Source organism: Gambusia affinis, linkage group LG13, assembly GCF_019740435.1.
Source record: "Gambusia affinis linkage group LG13, SWU_Gaff_1.0, whole genome shotgun sequence".
Taxonomy (NCBI): domain Eukaryota; kingdom Metazoa; phylum Chordata; class Actinopteri; order Cyprinodontiformes; family Poeciliidae; genus Gambusia; species Gambusia affinis.
In genome coordinates this window covers 12,822,745-12,846,494 of record NC_057880.1, presented here as the reverse complement: position 1 = coordinate 12,846,494, position 23,750 = coordinate 12,822,745, and the positions used below count along the sequence as shown (strand labels likewise).

The following is a 23,750-nucleotide window of genomic DNA, read 5'->3' as shown; positions in this document are numbered from 1 at the left end:
CCCCGACTTCAGTTGCTTTGCTTGTTATTCGCGGAGTCTCTTATTGACAGAGAAACAAGCCGTCTGTCTGCCTGTATTCAGGAGCAAGGATCATTAAGGAGTTCTGAGGGCAATTGGGGGATCTAGGTTAAGACAGGTGACTGCTTGATAGGGTTGTTTTGTTGCCGTCAGAGGTGCTACTCTCAAAATTCACTGACTTCAGGTGTTTAACAGGCTCTAGAAAATAGCATTACAAAATCGCTCATTAAATGAAGAGAAACAAGAATACCTTTTTTTAAATATTTAATTATTAAGCCATCAGATTTATGCTTGGAAATAAAAAATCTGTTGTTGGCTACATGAAGCAGTCCAAAGATCAACCAGTCTACAGTCTGACATTGAGATAGTAAGGCTTTTTGGCTATTTGTTAAAATAGTAGACATATTGTTTTATTTTAAGATGTTTTGCTGAACAGTACTTTTTGAGACAACAAGTATCAAAACCAGGAATCAATTTCATAGACTTAAAACTTTAAAAATCTGTACATGTTCATGCTTCAGATTTTTTTCCACTTCTTTGCTCGTCTATCATATTGCGGTACAATAACCACTCGTGCTTAAAATCTTGCATTATTAAAAACCGACCACTATTCACACTGAAGTGCATCTTACAGTCCCACTGTTGAAGCTTGTAATAACAGAGTTATGAATTCTGATACAGCCTCTATGGCTCAGACGAGCTTGAACGCACTCTGTATTAATGTCATGAGTGGGGATGTCTTGATTTAGATTTTTTTTGCCCATGATAAGATTAGAGTCTGTTAGTAACAGGAACCTGCCGATAACAAATCCAAGTCTCTTACTCAACTAAAGTAATTGCCATGTATGTGCTGCAAAGTAACACACTGCAACTGCATCTGCTTTTCAGTAGGTATTTTACGTCAGTGAGTCTGAGGCTGCAGTTTTTATTTCAGTCATTGGATATGTGAGAACACCACTGCTTGCCTGCTTCTGTACTGCATGACAAATAATTTGCACCACCAGATTGTTAATTTAAAGACATCTTTGAGATCTGATTGCAAAATGATTTTGGACTTTGATTTGACACGTTTAACTGAGTTTGTCACAATTGTCCTGCTTTTATATTTATTTTTTTGCACATTAGAGTACAGTAAAGTGGAAATTAGCTTCAGGTGGCTGAAGCATAATTAAAGCTTAATGTTTTTAATTTTGGTATTTTTTTGTCTTTCTTCCCTCTGACAGACTTAAAAATGTGTACAGTATGCACCTCTGGAATAGTGATGTTGGAGGTGAGACTAATAATAATCATAACAGGGATTCTAAAAACAATGTGTTACTTTACTTTGTGTTCTCGGTACAATAACTGCCCCTTCTAAAGTCTCCTCATGTCGGCAATCACCTTGAAGCAGATTTGTTTGGTGTATTAAATGGGCCAACTTGAAGCGTACTCCATTTGCACCTAATTTGCATAGAAAACACAGACACGAGCTTGGTGTATCACCATAGTAACAGGCCATCTCCAGGTTGACGTGAGGGAAATGAATTAAATGGGTCGGCAGTTAAAAACAACCAATTATTAGATATGCACGTGTGATGGAAATGTGGTGCTATCCACTGTAATAACATCACATTTGCTGTGATTTCCTCTTTAGATAACTAAATAAAATGTCAACATTTGTGCAGAAACATAAAAAATAGAACCCTAAATAACATGTTTAGACAGTTTCACTTTAAGGAAAACTAACTGCACATTATCCTGGACACACCATCCTCATACTGAAAGACAGTAGTGTGAGTAGAGTTATAGTTCAGACTTAAATCTCACCAAGAATGTGCTTATGATCTAGTCTATAACATAAAATACCTTTAAACTACAAAGAGTTTTGTGAAAGTAACTGAATTCTCATGTAAGGCACTGGAAATGAAGTGGAAGAAAATCTATGATGTTTGTTTTTTGTTGCATTCAGGAAATGAGGCATGATCTTGTTTATGAGATAAAATATTAAACTGATTTTTGAGCACTTTTTACTTCTCTGAAAAAAGCATTTTTAGATTTATATGAAATGATCTGACTATCATTTTGATCTGACCCTTCAGTCACCCGCAATTCACAGCATAATCTGTTTTTACCCATGCCCTCTGAAGTTTGTAATGATATATGAATAGACAAAGTTTAGTCCAGCGTTATGAATCAGCAGGCCTGTACATTCAAGATATTTCTTTTTTAGTTTCCCTGCGAATGTAAGAAAGTAGCTCTAATGCAGATGCATTGTTCTTCCCGTTTTTTCTTTTCTTTTTTTGGTTGAACTAAGAGACATGAAAGAATGTGGGTCTTAGACAGCAAGCGCTGCAAGGCTTACATTAGGGTTTTGCGTATCACTGTCTTATTGTTTCTCTCTGCCAGCTGAAAGGATGTCACAGTTGGGACAAAAAGTGGAATTGGAGTTCAGCAATTTGGTGGAGAGCTCTTCTCCTGTTATGCAGATGGGTGAGCTTTCCGGAGGGGGATGCAAAGAGACGTAAACTAGTTGACTTTTTTCCCTTTTTTTCTGTATTGTAAATCCCACTTTATAGTTTGGTGTCCACAAAGCTTCACGTCGAGGGTAGTATGAAGGAAATGACGGCATTCTGTAGATTGATGAACGTTTTGTATCTTCTGAAGATTGTTAGTCGTTGACTTACCATAAAAAAAAGTTATATTATATGCCTTAGCTGTTTTTGTGATTTAAAAAAATAATAATTTATTACTATTATTATTTTTTTTCTCTACTAAGTCAAAAGTCATGAAGTAGGAAATATAGCCATCAGAAGACAAATATCTATAAGTAAATAATTATTCAGCATGCATCTGACACAATAGTTTGGAGACACAGTTTGATCCCCAGTCAGTTCTGACTGGCAGAGATTTTTCTTTTTTCACATGATGAATAAACATCACAACCTTGAAAATCCGCATATATCGCACACTTGCAGCACTGTTATAAATTTTACATAAGTGCTACTCAGATTCTGTTGCAATGACAGAATAATAATATAACCCGTCTTATAATACGCCATGCTGACACTCCACACTTCCATATGAAGCACCCACACCGCCTTACACATCCTGGCACACAGTAACCTGCGTGCGTTCTCGGGACAAAGCAGACGCCATCATTTTGCATGTAAATGCTTAGCAAAATTCAGGGATGTAACATATACACAAAGTGACAAAGAAAACTAAAAATATTTAAGAGGAAACTAAAAATCTAAACATGTTTTTGTTTCTATGGTGATGTTTTCTCTAGCCAATTGTTTTTTTTTTTGGCATAGATTTGTTTCTGTTGACTTTACTTTTTTTGATATTTTACAATATATTTTACTTTTGGATTCTCCACCTCGGTGATCATAGTTTCCACTTTATTACATATGGAGATTTACTGGCTTTCCTCTCATTCCCTGTGCATGACTTTTGTTTGGATATGGATTTATGTTGTCGCTGTTCTGATCAGATGGATTACAGTCCGTGTAATCCTTAAATCAGACACATTGTAGTCTGGGCAAACACTGGGCTTGAGGATCTACAGTACAGTAAAGTTCACCTGAACATTCCTATGCTCTGAAGTGAAAAAAAAAAATAATAATAATAATAATGAAAAAAACTATTTTGCTTTGTCTGCAGTAATGCCCTAGAAAATGTGATTATCTCATACCATTTTGCCTTTTCATTCTATACGGATCAATAAGCCTGACCTTTTTATGGATTAAGCAGATGTTTATGAAATATTGTAAATACATATTTAAATACACTCCTGCTCTCCTGTTTGTTGTGACCCTATGAAGGCCTGTAACCCAGAGACACAGGGTAACTGCGGCAAGTTATGAGACTCAATACTTTCGTGTCTCATTGGCTGAGGCTATAAATAACCCACCACACTGGAGTAGAGTTTTCCCGAGTGATGCGGTCGGAAGCCAGAGGAACAGCTGCCTAGAAGCCAGCTTCTGTTAGATCAGCGGGGTCAGATGGGCATGACCTCCTGTCTCTTTCCCCTCTTCTTTCAGTCTTACACATTACCCTTATTTCTTGTCTCCCTTCTGATCTGTTCAGTTGCCCATTTTTTACTTTCAGTGGCTGTCCTATCTCTCTCTTGGTGTCATTTTTGCTACAATTGTCTGCCTCATGATGTCTTTTAATTTCATGCTTATCATGATTAATCTGCCATCTTCACATTATTGCTATAAGATGACTTTTCCACCTTGTCTTCTTGTCTTTGTCCCGTAGATTTTGCTCTGTCAGTTAATTTGTGTCTTCCTTCTTGTGTCAAGGATTTATTTTTTCTCTCACTGTCTTGCAGATTATTAGCCGACCTCCCTTGACTATTCTCATAATTGGGACAGTCCTAATATTAACAATGCTCATCTGTATTGTTATATAAATAGATCCCCTGATGTAGGCAGATGAACTAGATAAAGAAGATTTAAAACTGGAAAATCAAAACGTTCAGGGTGAAAACAAAAAAAAAACAAAACAAAACAAATGAGGTCATTTGGATGTTTATGTGATATTTGTTCATATTTTGTGAATAAATAAGCAGACAGTAATAACCTGAGTAATAATCTACGAAAAATAAGGAATTTTAATATTTTTGTGCATCAAATGTGCAAGTGAGGGGCAATACTGTAATCAGTCATGTAGGAATCACTTTGCATCATCTAGGTCTGAAAGGTAGTACTTCAATGACACTTTAGTGCCACTTAGTCTCGTATGATTTGGTTACAACAGTGCTTATTACTTGTGCTAAAAACTCATTGAGTGGTTACGTGCTGCAGTAAACACTCTGAGGAGCTCTTAAAAAAAAAAAGAAGTAAGTCTGTCACCAAAAGTTTGCACCACCCGATCTCCTGCCGAGCATGTCGGCAGTAGTTTTTCACGCAGCAGCGGGGTGCGGTGAAGTTGTTTGCTTTGGTGGGAAGTCGGACGTGCACAGCCTGCTACCTGCAGCTCCTGTCATGGCTCACTGCGCAGTCTTGTTCCCTGTTCTGTTACCAATGTAAAAATTGGTAACAGTTTGTTACAACTTTATTGATGTATTTGATTTATATATTTTTTTGCCTCTCAGCTTGGACTTATGCCCGCAAAATATATACTTTTACGGAGAAACAGAGTGCTTTAAAAGAGATGACATTAAGAGTGACTGAATAAAATGTTTTAGTGTCAGAAATGTAAATTGATCTTGTTAATGCAGAATGAGGAGTCAAAACTGTTATCATTGAAAAACAATGTTAAAGGGAACAAAAGGGCAAAGCTTGCCATTTTCTTGCAAAATATCCTCTGATTGCGGCTGCTCTCTGTCTTCCCCAACAGTTTGACATCACAGGGGTTTATTTATAGCCAGCAGATGGATTCTCCCATAACAGTATGCTTCAGTGCTTCTTCCCCCCTAGCCTAGCCTACTGTGGATGACTCAAATGAACTGGAAGAAATGCGTTGTTTACATTATCTCCTCTGATCTGCAAAGCCATCAATTTGTGACTGCATCCATTATTCATATGATCCCATCCAACATGCACACATGTGCCAAAAAGAGCTAGACCTGGAATTCACAAACTACATGTGAATTTTGCTCCTTAGTGGTGTGGGCTGTGTGCACATGCTGTAAATGACGTGGTGTACGACACACCCGCATAGCTATTCTATGAAACTTCACACATCCCTGCACAAAATGACCTGCATGCATGCAGAGTAAATGCAGCAAAAGACAGCAGAGATGCACACAGGAGCATAGCTACAGCTATCCAAATCAGCCTGGCTCTATTTATAAAGGTATTATACCCCCTGTTAAAAGCTAAGTAAATGTAAAAGCTACATTTCCAGAGCTGTAGAATCAAGAATTTGCTTAAACAGAAGCTGTTTGACCACTTCAAGTAAGTCTTTGGAATTTGGAAAAGTTTTATGTGTCTGCATTTGTTAATTAGTAATCATAATATTTAATTAGACTAATATAAGTCTTTAAAATACTTTGTGCATAAATGTATATTTTAGTCCATTTCATTACATGATTTTCAAAATTGCTTAATTTTTAAAAGACTAAATCAAATGTTATTTGTTACAAAGTACTTAAATAGTCTTGTTACCATTTTTTTTTTTACTTCACTGGCTTATTTGGAGGCTACTTTTTACTTTCGAGTATAAATGTACTGAAGCAGTTTTACTTTTACATAAGTACAAATTTAGGGGTATTCTATCCACCTCTGCTCATGTAATCTTTTTCTGATATAAAAAATTATTTGATAAACAGACTTGTATGTGTGTATATATATATATTGATAGATAGATAGATAGATATCTCTCTCTCTCTCTATATATATATATATAGATATATATCTATATATTAAAAACAAAACAACAACATAAATGTGCAACAATAAAAATTTATCCATGGCAAAGCGTAGTGCATAATTGAGAGTTTGTATTTCGGTTCCCAAGCTAACTACATGCTGAAAGTTGAGATTTAGACTAAAATATTTCTTGAGCTTTGAGATTTTCTTTAGGCTTTATTTAAAACGCTGCAGAAACCCCGATAAAGCTCAAGTAAATTAATTATCTACTGGAGCACAGACAGGCCCTATGGCATGAACAGATAATGATCTGATGACTAAGTCAGGCTTTTTTAGGCCCAGTTTATTAGCATTGTAATGGGGTCGGAATGAAATTAGGAAAATGGCAGCTGTGTCCATGCCATGTCGTTATGAAATGTAATTCAATTTGACCCAGCAAGCTTCTTGATATGGACAGAACACTCTTGGGTTCATGGGTAACAGCTCTGTTCTTATACCCTGCAGATATAGTAAGTTTTCACTGTGCTTTTCCCGAATATCGAATGTTCCCAGAGATTAGATCAACTTGGTTCTCTGGCCTCTGCCGCTTTTGGAAAAGTCAGTCTAAGCTCAATTTATTTCAGTTTATATCATCATTTTTTTTTTTAGATGCAGCACTAAGGAAGGTCATACTAAAAAACTGTCATCATTTGACATCCAACATTTGAAGACATTTTGCTGCGTTGACAGAGCAAACATTCTGCTTTGATGGCTACTTGTCCACTGTTACTGTGAAGAGTGGCATTTTAAGACTCATTTTAAGTACATGTGAAGCCTGAGTGAGTAATGCATAAATGTATGCTTACTGTGTCTCCTTTGAGTGGGTCAACTTTTAATTGTGCCATCACACATTCAAAAGTTCTTCAGTTCCATTGGTTCTTTTCGGAGGCAATCACTGAGGCCCAGCTGCAGCTTTAATGAGAGAGTTCCATAGTATGCATGAAAAACCTCCTGGTATATTTGAATCTATGTGCAATGGGAAAACTTCAATGCTGCAGTGGTTTCGGAACAGAAGGAAATATACTCATTAGATTTTTTTGCCAGGAGGAGAGGGAAACTAAATGCCAGCTAGTGTCAAGTCAGGAGTGAGTGAATGGCTGGAGAAGAACAGCTGCACGCCGTGTTTCTGCCAAGCATAGCATGTCAACGAACTGCAATGCAACTCTGCTCAGTCATTCGGATGCAAGACACAGTGCTGAAATGCCTGCGTAACATTAGGGACAGTTAATATAAAGAACCATCTGTGCAGCTCGGCTAGAGCACAACACATTCTGTCATTATGTGGAATCATACATGGACATACATATTTGGTATATAGCAGATGGGAGTCAGCATGGCATGATCCATATCATTGCAACAATCATAAATGAACTTTCTTCCAGTTTATTTACTCATATGATTTCTTTTTTGTTTTTTTTGTTTTTTTCCCCAGGAGGCTCAGAAGGTGAATAACCCTGCCAACAATCCGACAGCAGACAAGACAACAAAAGGTCCTGATGAGAAGGAGGAGGTAGCAGCAGCCAGCGAGGTGGGATGGATGACTTCAGTCAAAGACTGGGCTGGTGTCATGATCTCCGCTCAGACACTCACAGGCAGGGTCCTGGTAGGTTTCTCTTCTTCAGACATGAATGAAAACAACGGACCTAAATCAACAATTCAGATCAAGTAAAACGTTTTAGCCTCAAATTATTTGGCTATTTTCTATGCAAACTTCTATGCAAACTTTTTTCTTTGGTTGGAATAGGTTTGTCTTGTTCATTTTCCACATTGGACAAGGCATTGATTAATCTCTGCTGTTTTGAAGGTGTAGTTCTGCAAGCTGTAGCCCAACTTTTCTCTCCCTCTCTTGGGTCAGTCTGGTGGTTTGTATTTACGTGTGTGCCAGTGTGCCAGTACAAATACTCATGGACATTATTTGGCCAAAACTAGGCCATCAAGATCTAGTGATGATGTAGTTTAGAGTGCAACACAAAGACTTTTCTATAGCTTCCCTAATCATCCATCCATCCAATTTCTAACACCCTTACCCCTAGTGAGGTGCAGAGGGGTGCTGGTGCCTATCTCCAGCTAACCTTCCGGGCGAGAGGCGGGGTACATCCTGGACAGGTTGCCAGTCTGTCGCAGGGCAACATAGAGACAGACAGGACAAACAACCATGGACACACACACTCGCACCTAGGGAGAATTTTAGAGAGACTGGAGTACCCGGAGAGAACCAACACATGCAGAGGCAGAACATGCAAACTCCGTGCAGAAAGACCCTGGGTTGGTAGCACTCTTGCTACAAGGCAACAGTGCTACCAACTGTGCCACTGTGCAGCCCCTCCCTACTCATCTGATCAATATATTTGTTTTTTGCCTTTATTCTGCAACTTCATCTACATCTTTGTGTCTGCAGTATTGTCGTGTGAAATTGTGTTCCACTTTGGGGAAATGAGAATATTTCGGTTTATATAAATTTGGACCAAACTAAAACAATACAAATTGTATCAATTATATCAACTGCTACTACTGTACTCTCAGTTGATGGGTTTTGGTATTCTCTGCTAGTGTAGCCGACTTTATGTTTAAGGACATTTGTTTTTTTTCTTTTTTTCTTTTTCTGCTGTTTTCTAACTCTCTTTCAGTCACACTTGGTCTGTTTTGTACAGACATCCACTGTGCATTTGTGGACTGAATGAAACAGCCGTGGGAGTTGGAAAGAGAGAGAGAGAGAGAGAGAGATGAATCCAAGATAAAATACGAATGCTGTCATTGTTAACGTTTGCTGGAATGTGACAGCTTCCTCATGCCTGATGAGGATAGTTCAGAGTTGAGGAAGGCTCTGTCCTTTTATAGTAGAGAGGATGAAAAATCCTGAAGGGAGCTGTCAATTTACTAAATGAGCTTCTCTTTCATCACTTTCCCACTCACGCAGCTCTCCTGGCATGGAACGCAGCTCTCTTCTTCCTTTCATCTTCTGCTCTGACAGAGTGCTCCCAATCTGCCCTGTATGTATATTTCTGTTAGCTGGAAGTGTGAGGGAGAGAATTGAAGCAAGGAAAACAGGGGCAGAGAGAAACGCCAACAAAAACACAGAAGCAAATTAAAAGTAAACCAGTATGTTTGTTCCAGCCAAGGAGAAATAAGGCACTGGCTGAGTTGAATGGGGTTTCTAGGCTTAGAGATATCAGTGTATCACCTACTGTGTTTTGCGCTACTTCTGGTGGAGCTGATAATTCAGCCCAGCAGGCTGTGTTTACTTACGTGCTCTCTGTAACGATATGCAGCACAACACTGCAAAATTGCTCCATGCAGGTGAGTGACTGGTTCATCATGTGGGTGGAACGTGTGCAACTGCGAGTTCTTGTTTGAAAGTATTTTTCCATACATGCTGTAGGAGCATGAAAACTTCGGTATAGGTGTGCATGTGTGGATGTGTTCACATGTGGGTGGTGAGGTGATTTTTTTTTTTTATGGTTTTTTTTTGTGAAGAATTTGCTCTTCTATCAGTGTTTCACTGCAGATCAGAATTTGCAAGGAGTATCCGTGTATGCAGAACCTGGCTGGTAACCATAGGAACTGCTGTGTGGTGGTGCTCAGTCATCTGACATTAAGGACTTTGTCTGCCTGGGGAAAGCAAACTAGGACAAGAAAACCAACCAAACAAACAAAAAATAAGTTTCTTCCTTGCTCCCAAACGGACATGTACAGTTGGCTCCATTCCACTCTGGTGGAAAAAGAAACAAAACCAGATAAAGATTGATTGTTTCTGTTAGTCAGAGCCCTCCATTTCTGATCATTTGTTTCCTTTGATGACTTTGCTGTTAGTGAAAGATCAAGTATACCCTCGAGCTTATTGAATTCTCTGACAAATATAAATCCTTCACTTGGTGTGGAGTTATGTAGTTCTCTGCAACCCTTTTCTTCTAGATTTGCCCATGCAGAACATTTTTCCTGTAGCATCAGTAAGTAATTCAGTCGGCAAACATATTTTACAGTGTAAAAATGTTGAAATTGTTAACAGGTTTCACTGTTGTATGAGGTTGACTCTTTCTCTCTAGCCAAACAGCAGACAATTTGATACCGGACACATTCAAACCACAGGAATATCTATGGTACTTGCTAACTTCTTTAAGTGAATAATGTATTATTGTGCACATGCAAGCTGCACAGTCTGGGAAATTCACCACTGCACGTATCAGAAAACACAAAGCTTATTTATTTTGGATAGTTCTCTGGCATTAACCAGACAAACTCATGATTCCACTCCCTGTGCATCCTTTCATTTGATACTTAAAGCTTTATTTGGTGACAGTTGGGTTTTTCAACAGGAAAATTGTTTCAAACACACCAAAAAAGTGGCTATGGAATGAACGAAGTAGACTGATTAAACCTTTAGTATGGTCTATCCAAACAAGCTGTCTTTTAGGTTTCAATATATCTTGTGATGAACTGTCTTCTTTACTCTTTGATGTGTTATTTTAATGTCTCAAAACAATCACATCTGCAGTGCATATAAAATATACAGTCGTATTTTTCACTTGTCAAAGCTGGTAAAGTACTGGAATTTATATTTCATTGCCATGCGGCTCCTTGTTAGTTTGTGGGTGGAATGCTGTTTTCGATGACGGAAGCCTGAGTAGAATATTCAAAACATGTTTATTGATTTTCAATAGAAAAACTATATATTTGCTTAACCCTAACTACAGAAGGGAGTCTAATTTTCTAGGCGTGGGAGTAACAGTTGCTAGCTCATTCTTAATTCTCATTCTTGAGTGATAATACTCGTTTTACGCCTACCATGCAGTACAACACAGCTTCTAGATGGATAAAAAGATGGACAGATACATAGACTTTAAATTTGTCCTGCGATATTAGTGTACATCTACACGCTATATTCTTAACAACTTGAGTAAACAACTTTCTGAAAGACAATACATTTACCCACCTTAAAACTTCATTTCACCTTTTCTTCTTCTGCTGCTGCTACTATAATTACTCCTTGTAGGATTTCAGCTTTTGCTATTCAGTTTGCCATCACCTCTGAAGTGGTAATTGCACCACTGCAGAGGTCCATCTGATATCTAGGGATTTCAAACAGATGTCCCTAGACCATTTGATATTCAGCTTCCAACATGCACACATTGTACTAAGTGTGCTCCTGCCTTAGCAACCTAAGGCAGGAGGAGGCTGGAATTGAACCCACAACTTATGGCTTGCAAGCCTGTTCTACCTGCAACAATTGCCTTTCACATCACTCAAATTTGTATGTGCTTCCATTCAAATTGAAAAAGGCTTAACGACGTTACTCGTTGCAGTTTTGGCTGAACGGAGCTGGAACCTAGCATGTGTCATGTACCCAGAATGCATTGCAACATAAACGACATGGCAACATCCATGTGACATTTTCTTTCAATTTCTAAAAACCAATACAGTGTTTCTACTGTATTGGTTTTTACATCAAAAAGAAATATATCTCAAATCAAGTTTATTGCTACAACTAATTGTGAATCGTCGCTGGTAGAGGTAAACTACCTGCGACTGAGTAAGTATCTTTCTGCATCTTGTGGGACAGCTGTCTGCACAGTGGCATTGCATTCGCTAGAAGAGTGAAAGGAAATCCCATCCTCTCTGTAGTTGGGAGGGCCTCAAAATGGATAACTCATCGGTTCTTTGACAGCCACGTCATCCCAGTTGCTCTATCAAAAGACCGCATGAAGCACTGAAGGGTCCAGTGTGTGAGGAAGGAAGCGACTACTTGGACAGGATTTGTGTGCCGCATTATCCCAGCATCTCACAAAGTCGATTTCTATGTTTTGCATCTGGTATAGTAACAATGTATGTAATCCTATAATGTCCAAGAAAAATAGCAAGGATTATAAAACCTGAATGTAGATATTCTCCCTATCTCTATGGACAGCGGATTTACATGGCATGGTGGGTCCAGAAATAGGTCAGTCCTGCCATCTTTCTTAATGGGATCTTGGGTGGCAACCAGGGACCATCTGTTCACACGGCTCGCTCTCTAATCCCTGTGGTCATCCCTCTGCCTATTCCCATCCATCCTCACACTTCTTGGCCTTCTGCATTTTGACCCGTATCATCTGGAAACACTATGAATGCAACACATCTGTCTGCCTTTACAGAAAAAAGTGAAAGCATTCTAATCACTGTTATATAAAACGACAAAAATCCAGCTCAAACAGTCTTGTTGAGCAGTAAAACCTCTGACAGGGCACATCATTTTTCTTTGCCACTTTCCCCTCTCTGTGTGCTTTTGCCAGCATTTTTTCCTCCTCTGTTATCAGCTTGTGTATGCAAACTTGCTCTGTGTATGCATATCTGTGTGCCTTGGCAGTAAGGAGAGATTATGTATCATTTTGAAATGGTGTTTTTTTTTTCTTTTTTACTTTGTTTCCGTGTTTCCTCAAACATCCCGTTGTGGTGAAAATAAACGTTTTCTCACATCCCCATGATTGCCTTCCTCCCTGCCCGGAGAACAGCTGTCATTCACACATTTCAGCCTGACGTTGTTTATGTCATTGTAATGTGTGTGTGTACCTCTGTGAGGAAAGTGTCACACCATATTTTCTTTAGAATTGAAACCAGATACTTACATACACTGTGAAAAAGTAACAAACGTTTTTGTACTTTGACGTTAAATCAGCCCTAGTATTTTGTACTTTGGTTCTCTTAGATTTACCAAACAATGTTCTGTGTCATATTTGTGACTAGACTGAGCTTTTGGAGATGTTTTTATTATTTAAATTTGAAAAACTTAAATTACTATTCCTTTTAATAAGTTTGGAAAATACAGATAATTATGTCATGATTTGTGATAAGTTTATTCATAAAAAACCAGGACAAATCGCCTAAAAAAAACAGTTTCTACCCGTTGGCAATAATGGCACTAAATTTAAAGGCATAAGAACTTCTGCTCTTGACACCACTTTGTTAAAAATGTAAATTCTGTATACTCTGCGACACCTCCAGCGCTGCAACCATCTCCTAATGTCTATTTATTTCTCGTTTTGTGTTGTTTGTTTCATGTATATTTATATTGTGTGTTGTGTATGTGTGTATAACCTGCACTTTAACTCGAGTCAAGCATGGTCTCAATCTCGTTGTAATCTGCTGATGACAATGACAAATAAATCTTATCTTATCTCTTATCTTATCTTGAGTTTAAATATTAAACTCAAATGTGTTAATTTTAAAACACATCTCAAACATGCTGCTTCCTTATGTGACATCTAAAAATCTAAATACATCAGGGAGAAAATGGTGGACGTCAATGTGTCTAGATCATCCTTGGATACAATTTCCCTTCCCTCTTTCTACAAAAGGGATTGGTCCATTTCATAAAATAAGTGGTATCACAAGAACATGAAAATGGGCTTAATAATAATATAAAATGGTTGTAATTCAGCAAATCCATAACTCTTTGTATTTTATGTCATGTCTTTTGTGTTTAAACCCGGGCTTTAAATAGACCATCTTCTCCATTCCCTTCTGGTTTCTTCATTAGAAACCGTTGCCTCTCAGGCCCTCCACATCTTGTGCTTCTCTCACCTTTTTCTTTGTTGTTGTTTTTGCTGCACAGTTTCTTCACTGGTTATTTGCCAGAATGTATCAGTTCCGTCAATAAAAATCCACTCAGCATTGATGTGATCCGTCTTTACGAGGATGAATTGCTGTTTATGCTTGGCAAACCTCAGCAGACGTGCCCTGCAGCAGGCAGAGGGAGATGGAAGGAGTAGAAGGAAAGAAATGGGTGTGGTGCAGGCTTGGCAAGCTTTCTTAGGATAAAAATCGGACTCAAAGGAGCTAACACACCCTTTGTTGCTTTCAAAGAAGAAACAAAAGCATATCGACAACAGAAATCAATATTAGGATTTTTAATTTTGCTTTTGGCCTGATTACAGTTTAAATTCATTGGCTGTCACATGCTAAATGTACCAAGTTAGTATATCAAAAAACTTTACTTGATCACCATTGCAATAAGGCTGGACCATGCCCTTTTTCTCTTAAACCTTAAAAATATTGGTGTATATGATACCACCTGATATTTAACTGGGTAGGGTTTTTATTCTTATTATCAAGACATAATAAAAAAGTTGTTAATTTATAATGTTTATTGGTGAAAAGCAGTTAACTGACAATCAATGTAGTGAGCTGAGAGTGCTGAACATAAGGACAAAATGGCGTAGGGGAAAAAAAACAACTAATGGTGCTAAAAATAATTGCAATATTAAAGTAAAGCAAAACAAGATAAGTGTATTCATATACTGCAATTCATAATTCATTCAACAACTTTGCAGACAGAAAAGGCAAAAGAAACACCTGATGCATCAAAAATATTAATACAACCATTTGAAGAGCAAAATAAAACTTATAAAACAGGTAAATTTATAATTTGGTTATAGAACAATTGTAATACTCTTGCAGTATAAAAACGCTACATAGCTGATTATCACAGCAAACCATTCAAAGTGGTAAATTTTAAGCTGATGAAGTAGTATGTTAGTAGTGATAAATATGGCTGACAGAGTTGGCTAATCCTGATGAAGATACAACTCTTTTGTTTTTAACATTCAGTTAACGGGTAAGGAGCAACACTGCCATTTTTCCCTGGCAATTCACATTTTTCCCACTGCAATCACATCAGGAAAGGCAGCAGAGCAAGCAAACAAAACAAAACAGGAAGTACATACACATAAACAAACATAACATTTAAACTTTTGTGTACCAGCTTTTACTGAAAATATTGAAGGTAGCACCACAGTTGTTGTAAGATCAGGGTCATTTTAATATCAAATTACTTTTTGCACTGTAATGTTTATTTATTTTTTTTTTTTGCATTACTTTGCAAAAAACCTAAAACTTGGCCAAATGTTTGGTTCATTTCCATATGGTTCTTCTGTGGTAAATACATAGTTACTTGATGGATACTGCTCTTTGAGTTGGTGAACACACCACACCATATAATAAAAATAACATCTGGCCTACTAGGATGTTCTGGTGTGACTTTGAGGTATCTTTATTAATCTTTCAGTGAAATCTGGGGACTTTTTATCTCCCCGTCAAAGCAGTTCTATTTTTGTTTTTCCTGTGGAATAATTTTAGAATGTTTGTAATACAAGATTAGATTGAAAATGGTCAACACCTGATTGCTTCTGACTTTTACATGTTACTGGCCCCAGTTAGTATCAATATATTAACTTCACCATATGTAAAGTTAAAATTATTATGCTTTTAAAGATATTTAGGACATATGACATGTTTTACTAGTGTATAAAAAACAGTATTTGTGAAAGAATTTCTTTTCACACAAGTTGGACCTTTGAGGTTCGTCCATAGTATTTCTGGGCAGCCAGAATCTTACAGTAAGTAAGATAAGCTGATTGGTGAAAGATTTTAATAGGAACTGGAGGTGGCAATAAGAGGAAAAGCAGGGTGTCAGAGTAGGAACAAACAGGGAGTCCTGGTATCGTGTTGTCTACTTTCATCTGCTAGAAATTCACACACAGCTTTCTCACCACAGGCTTGCATAGTGCTGCACATCCGAGCATGCATATACGGTGTACTGACACAGCACACCTCATTATCAGAAAACCTTCTGTCAAGCTTACATTTCTTAACTGCAGAATAAATTACAGAAGACAAGCTTAATACTGCGTAGTGCACATCTCCCTGCGTTACATTTTATCTTTCAGCTTTTTAGTGCTTTTAAATTGCAGAGCACTGGGGAGAGTTTTACATCTCCGAAATGGCTGGTCTCAATTTGTCCTCATGAATGACTTTCTCTGCATCCCTCCTTTACGCCTGTCATGTCTCTGAGGCGTTCCATGGGATGACTCATTGTTGCTTTTTTTTTCCTGCATTCCCCTATCTATTAACCCATGCACTTGCCACCTGTGCCTCTGTTGCTAAAAACGCAGTGGCCTACGACCATCTTCCTTAACTGCAGGGACCCCTGCCCTTTGCCTATTCCACCTACTTCCAAACTGTTTCACAGAGTAAAAGGTTGAGAGAGTTGACATAAAAGTGATGTTTTGCTCTGCTGGCTCCTTAGCCTTTTCCTTATTAGATCAAATTGCCCTGTGACTTGTTAAGCAAAGTGTCTCAGACTCTGTGGCGACAGTCTGCATTCATTTGTTTCTTTTAGCCTGGGCACGTTCATTCTAAAAATATTCACAAATCAGATTAAATAAAATCAAATTATTTGTGTTATTTTTTTGGAAACGTCTCCGCTGGTGGCAGCCCTGAAATTTATTTAAAATCTTATTAGCTTATTATTTGGCAAGTCCACAATCACTCTTGGAAAAAAAAAAAAAAAAGTCCACGCTCTTACAAAATTAAAGTATTATAAACCAACTGACAGCAGTTGATGGATTTCAAGCTAAGACTATTTTTACAGGCAGAGTGACTCACAGAGACAAAAGCAGTGAAGGTAGATGACGGGCAGTAAATATTTCAGATTTGCTTGCTGGCAGTTAAGGGGAATGTAGACTTGCAGAGGAAAAGCTTTCTGTTTGAAGCTTTGTCACCTCTCCTTGACTGATCTATCATGGCTACCTTGTAAGGTCTTTGGAAGGAGTATTGAATGACTCAGTACCACTGATATGACTCACAACTAATGGATCAGGACCTTGTATGTATACTCCCACACTGAACTCCATTCTTATTGCCAGACACACTTCTTAAATCTCATTGAAAAACACTAGTTAAAGCAATTTATGTGGTTATTATGCTAAAGTTAAAAGTGCCTTTTTTATATGCAAGTTGAGCGTACAAATCGTAGAATATTTTTTTATTTCTTTAAAAGAAACAAGTGCCCTTAGGGTACATTTACATGAGACTGCCAACGCACCTTGAACCTGCTGATGTCATGCCAGGCCTCTATGTGGCACTGTAATTTAAGCATGTCATCGAAATGCTCTATAAGTTAATAATAGCGGTTGTGCAGCTGACTGGTTTGCTGGACAGACAGGGTTTTCTCCATGTTGTTTTTTCTGCAAATTTAAGTAATTAATGGACAGCAATTAGGGGTTTGCAAATTCTTACTATTCTTTATAGAAGTGAATAAGAAGATGAATAAAATTACACATTAATTGGACTCTTGGGATTTATTAAACCAACCTGCAAAAACCAAGACAGGCACAAGAAAAAAAAATGCAAACACAAATCAGCTAGCACATCCTGTATTTTCCTGAATTTTGGGTGTAATATAATTGCATAAATAAATCAAAATAAATATATTTTTTATTTTGTATATATATATATATATATATATATATATATATATATATATATATATATATATATATATATATATATATATATATATATATATTGTTTGATATAGTTGTTTGAGAAAATGGAATGGAATTTATTGGAAAAACATAGAACACTGCAGTATAATATATAGAATCATATTAGTTAGTGTATAGCTATTGTTGATCATCACAGCAAATTCAAATGGGCAAAAAAGTATTATACTTATTATCATATGTAGAGAATAACTTCTTATAAGAAAAAAGAAAACTTGGACATGATCTGTATATGTATGTACATGTATAATAATGTGGTGCTTGATTGTGTGCTGATTTGTAAATATGGCTTCGTGACTGACTTGTAGTATCTGGTATAACTAGAAATTGCAACAGAAATTTGGTCTAATTACCACATGTACAAAGTGAAACATGTACCGGTATGTTCCTTTTTAGTATGTCTTAAATCCATGTCATTTTTTTCTACACAGATAGTTTTGTTGTGAAATGGGTTCACGCACTGTAATTGTCTGGTTTCTTATACATGTCCTTTTTCCAAAAACATCACACAAATGGCAAAATGTTTTGGGGAACAAGACATGTGAAACAACTAATAAAAGCGGATGGTATATGAGCTAACCCTCCCCCCCTGCCACCCCCCCCCCAAAACAAAAAAAAACAAAACCTGCTGTCAACTCAAATTATCATCACATGGAATTGCCTGCTATTTCAGCACAAAATGGACAGTCACAAAAAATGCACCAATGCAATGTTTTGAAGTGATGTTATTCATTTTTATTGTAGAATGTATAATGTAAGTCAAATGTGGAATAGCTGTTCATGTCTCCAAATTTATAGCTTTGCACTTACACGGTTTCTCCCTCTCATCCAAGGTTTAGCTGTTGTGTCATTTTCTGGCAAGTTGATAAGTTTTTTTTTCCAGTACCACACTACTGCGCATGTGATGTAGGACAAAGTGATTATATAGAAATATAATTACCTTTCTTGCCATGTTTTTTAATATTCCAAAACATGGCATGATAGGTAGCAGTTTGTCCATAGGTTAAATAAAAGTATAGAATCCCTTTCCTATGCATTGTATACTACAGTATAAATAATTTCATTAGATATTTTGCGCATGTAACAAATTTAGTGATATATGTTTTGCATTGTAGATTCATTATTTGATATTTTCCATTAGGCTACTGCAATACGGCTATTAGAAGCAGTTAGCTAGAAATTATGTTAATCTCAGACAATAATCAGAGATTGCTCTGTCTGTGCCAGTGAAGATAAACTACAGGCTAACTTTCTCTGTAATTAATTCATCTAATAATAATTTGACCACAGGGTGGCACTCAGCACCTATTGAACTATAAAATGTGCCACAAAACAGTGTCATAAGATGTGTTTTAAAAAGTATGACCCTATCATTTTCTTTTAAAGAATAAACACCTTTGGCATCTGTTCAGTAGCTTACAGCTATACTTTTTGAACATATTCTGTTTAGATCCATCAAGACTTCTTAAAAAAATTTCCGATGGTTAATGTCCAGCAATCTTTTCCATCTGTGTGTACTTCTACATGAGACATTAAGCATCCCAGTGTATGATCCCTTTTGTCTGTAGATAGTCATTGAACCTTGATTTCAGGGGGAAACAAATGGGATGGTTGACATCACAGCAAAGGTGTCATGATTTGTATACTTTGTAGGTGAGGTAAATGCGGTGGACCAAGGTTTGTAGAGTGAATTATGATGTTTTTAATAATGAAATACAAAAATACACAAACCAGGGAGCACAGGTGAGAAGAGGCAAGGAGCTCAGATGCTGCAAGCAACTGGTATAAAATCCAGGCAGCACAAGCGAGTAACAGCAAAGACTTTCACACTGGTTGCTCTGGCATCAGAGAAGACAACTGACAAATGACACAACTTGAGACAGAATAGGCAAATGACAAACAGAATAGGCACGACTGAATAGACAAACGACAAGGACCCGACAGGGAAACACAGACACAGGTGGGGTTAAATACACCAGGGAATAATCAAGGGGAAACGAGAAACAGCTGGAGACAATCAAGGGGTAGGCAGGACACACAGAAAAAACAAATCCTCACAAAAGGTATCTGACATAATACAGTGGTACAACACCATGATTTCTACACCCTTGATCCCAACATGCACATATTTTCCAAAATGGGGCGGCATCAAAAGTACGAGAATTCACAAATGTGATGGGACTTGATGTTTCTCAATGCATGTTGTACTCTAGTTTATATCGGTACCAGTATTTATTGTATTGTAGCATTAATAGGAACAAACTGGTATCTAAATATTAATAGCCAAGTTAGCTTTCCATATATCAAAATACATATTGTATAAGATCCTAAATTTAAAATCTGAAAACACACATTTAAATACTTAATAGTCAGAATGACACTGAAATGACCTTGATGTCTATCCTCGGGTGTTGCATTTCCTTGGAACACGGACCACTAAAAATGTTTCCTAAGGGGATAAATGAGGCATTGCGTTATTAACAGTCCACATTTTCTCGATGCAGGCTTGCAATGGTGCATGTCGATTGCTGTGTGGTGCAGCAACAGCCTCCTCTTCTCAGCCTGTCTCATCATCTATACATCAGCAGGTCTGAGTCACACACAAAGAGTGAGTGTGGGAGTGCAGGGATCAGTGGAGATGGGGGTGACTTCATCCCAACCTCTGTTTTATAAGGTGGACGGGTTATTATTGCAGCAAGATCCATGGTGGAAGATGGATGCTGTGGTTCCTCTCTCCTTAAAAGCCGAACGTAAGAGAAGCAAAAGCAGCTGTCATGTGACATTTTATTTCAGCAGTAAACACCCTCTCACTGTGCTGCTGAGAACCTTACCAGGCTAATAATTAAGTGCTAACTTGATATAGGAACACTGCTGTGTTGCATAGTTTACTGCCTGTTTTTCTGCTTCCTGTATTGTTGAGGATGGACCCAGGGTGTACTCACTTTTTTTTTTTCCTTTTTACCTGAATATGTGTATTCCCGCTTGTGTTTTGTTTGCTCTTCTAATTGCTTATCAGAGGAGTCAGCTCAGTGGGGACCATCTGCTAAGCCAGGTTTCCATTTACCCCCACTGGGATTCTGTTTCCTGGGATGGGATGGCTGCAGTGTGTCCCTAAAACACATAACCTCCACCAGGCTGTCACTTACTGCACACAGTTTCCATGAGATCATGAAGGTATTATCCCAGGTGATGTAAGAGACAAAGGAAGGGAAGAAGGTTTACACATGACTGGCAGGGGGTCTGGGGTTTGTATTTCAGCAAGCCTTGTTTTTTTTCCCCCTTTTTAGTTTTTTGTCTACTCTTAACAATAAACATATTTGATTTCCTCTACCACCTTTATTTTTTATGGGTTCAACTTGTTAAAGTTTGGTTAAATATTTCATGCAAGATCCAGTCTTACATGTTAGGCACAGAGAAAAAGAAGGTCATTTTTTTGGCTTCTTTACTCCCCCTCTCTCCTATTAAGAGCAATAGCAAGGTGCTAATTAAATGGTTTGTAGGGCTGTCTTTGCCTCCGGCCCTAAATTACATCAGTATTGACTTCAAAGCCTCAGTGCATCAAAGAAGGACCAGAAGCAGTAAAGCTTGGCTCAATTTATTCTCTCCTCTCCTGTCCTTTTCTGGCATCCTACAAGCAGAATGTATTTAACACCATATAATATGTGATGCATACTACTAATGTGACAGTTTATTGTCTGTACCTGAAAAGGACAACGTATGCTTCACATAATTTAGATGAGATGAATAAATGTCATATCGGATGATTTAAAGGGAAATGTTATTAAATTATTCAATCATTAAATGTCGTTCTGAGGAGAAACGTTACAGGTGCAGCACAGTAAATGTAAATTGAATTACAAAGTAAATTTGTTTCATTTTAAAAAGCCAGAGAGAGATACAAAAATGAATTTCTGTTAACTTGATAACAGCAAATGATAACCACTATCAGGGATTTTTAAGACTGCTGACTTGACAGCTGTTCAGCAGGCAGGAGAAGCTGATTGTTCAGAGAACTGTGTCCAAACATCCTAGTGGAAAACTGAGCAGAGGGAAAACATGTTGTAGCGCAAGCAACAAGCCACAGGCTTAAGAAGAAAGCAATGCCTGCTAAAGAACGTAGGGGAGTGTCACAAAATGCAGGCTTTTGTTGGAGTCAGTGCTTCAAAAAGCACACGCTAGATGAATCCAAAATATAGAAATGTAGACTACAACTATGAAATATAGTGATTTACCTTTTCATAGAAAACATGATTGGACTAGTGTGCTGACGTCAAGTGACCAATTTACATTAAGCTTTTCTTGTAAGAAGACTGTGGAGAGAGAGAGTTGGAATGGCGTAGAATCAACATCTTCTTCACTAGGGTGACATTTCTGTGTTAAAAATCTATTTTTATAGTTCTGTATTATTCAAGGCCCTGTGCTCACATTATCTGTAAGCCATGGTTATGAAAATTGACAGATATGAAAGCTGTAAATAATGTATGAGTTTCTGAAATGAATTCAGCTCACAATGATATTAAAATGTTTTGAGATGCACCTGTATATAACTTGTTAGTAATACATTATACAATGGTGGGTCAGCTGTAAGTAGAAAACATATTTTTCTCATATCACTTTTCACCATTTATTTTCTTTTAGTGTAGTATAGTTTGGCTTAACTGTCTCTATAAACTAAATGCAAAGCGTAGCAGGGGGATACCTCAGACTTTTTAGCTGAGGTAATACTGACATAAACCTCCACCTGACAACGGCAGTAAAAGGCCAGACCAGCAATCCTCTGAAGACCGAATAATGTCTCCATTTTGTTATCCTGTTTTATTACTTTGCTGTAGATGTTTGGCTCTCTTGGCCTGTTGCATTCACAGTTATTCCCACAAGTGGCATATCACCGAGGCAACATCTCACATCTCTTATTCAATGGAATGAGCTTTGTGCCCTCAGTTCACTGTTTTGTTTCTCTCCTGGTAGTTATTCTCTTTATAGACACTTTTTCAAAGGGATACTTTTGGAAAGTTATAATTTATTTGAGATGTCTGGAATCGTCCTGATCGTGCCATTTGAGATGAAAACTCCTGTGTAAGTCTAAAATCTAAACTGAAATAAATACTGCATTTCTTTTTATAGATTTCATAAGATGTTATGGTAATATTAGCCCAGACATAGACTTCATTTAGACATAGGTCAATGTTAAAATCTATATGTAGCCCAGATTTAAACCTACACTTATACTTCATCCACACAAATTACATTTAAAAGGAGTAATTTGACCCTTATATGTAAATTTGTTTATCCCATATATATTGCAAATTCATCCAATCAGAACTAGAACTAAATAGAACCCTACAAAGGACCAAAAGGGAAAATAACTGGACAAGACGAACAAGGGGAGAGAAAAACTTCACTAAAATTAACCTAAAATAGCACAAATCCAGAGACCAAAGTGATGAAACAAAACCATTTCCCTTCAAATCATGACAAAAATAAATTTGGATAGGATAATCAAATTATAAAGTTAGTCAAATAACAATTTTAATCACGTAAATTGCCTTTGAGACAGCAGACAGATGAACTTTTCACCAAGGAACGTGTTGGATATTCAGTATTGATATGGCTGTTTGTGTGGTGGTCAGGAGTCAATCAAGCCAGCATGACATGGTCAGTGGAAAAATAACATGAGCTGGACTTTGTGTGAAGTCAGTACCATACAAGCATTTAGCTTTAACAGATGCTTTTTCTTTGAAAATGAAAGACACTTTTCAAAAGCCTGTTTTTTTTCTTACTTTGAAATGGTTTGGACATTGATACTTAACATTTTGAAGGAGGCTTGTCCTGTTTAAAGCACCGACAATTCATTTGGGTCATACTTTTGGGTTAAAATGAATAATTGTTACTTATGAGTTTACTAAGAGGAATTTTTTGAGGGGATGGGTGCCATAGTGGTGCAGGTGGTAGAACGAGCGACCCATGTATGAAGGCCTCAGTCTTTGTACATGACCATCACAAGTTTAAGTCGTATTCCTTTGACCTTTGTCGCATGTTTTCTCCCTCTCTCACAACCCACTTTCCTCTTAATCTATTG

The 23,750-nt window shown here is 37.4% G+C and overlaps 1 protein-coding gene across 22 annotated transcripts in view; it reads left to right on the top strand.

The window, feature by feature from the left end:
• Window positions 1–23,750, top strand: part of kcnma1a (potassium large conductance calcium-activated channel, subfamily M, alpha member 1a) — a 152,126-nt gene that overhangs the window by 25,786 nt on the left and 102,590 nt on the right. For all 22 annotated transcript variants that reach the window (XM_044137382.1, XM_044137364.1, XM_044137372.1 and 19 more), the window contains exon 2: window positions 7,789–7,959. In XM_044137382.1, coding sequence (XP_043993317.1) covers window positions 7,789–7,959 — 171 coding nt within the window. The remainder of the gene's footprint in view (window positions 1–7,788; window positions 7,960–23,750) is intronic.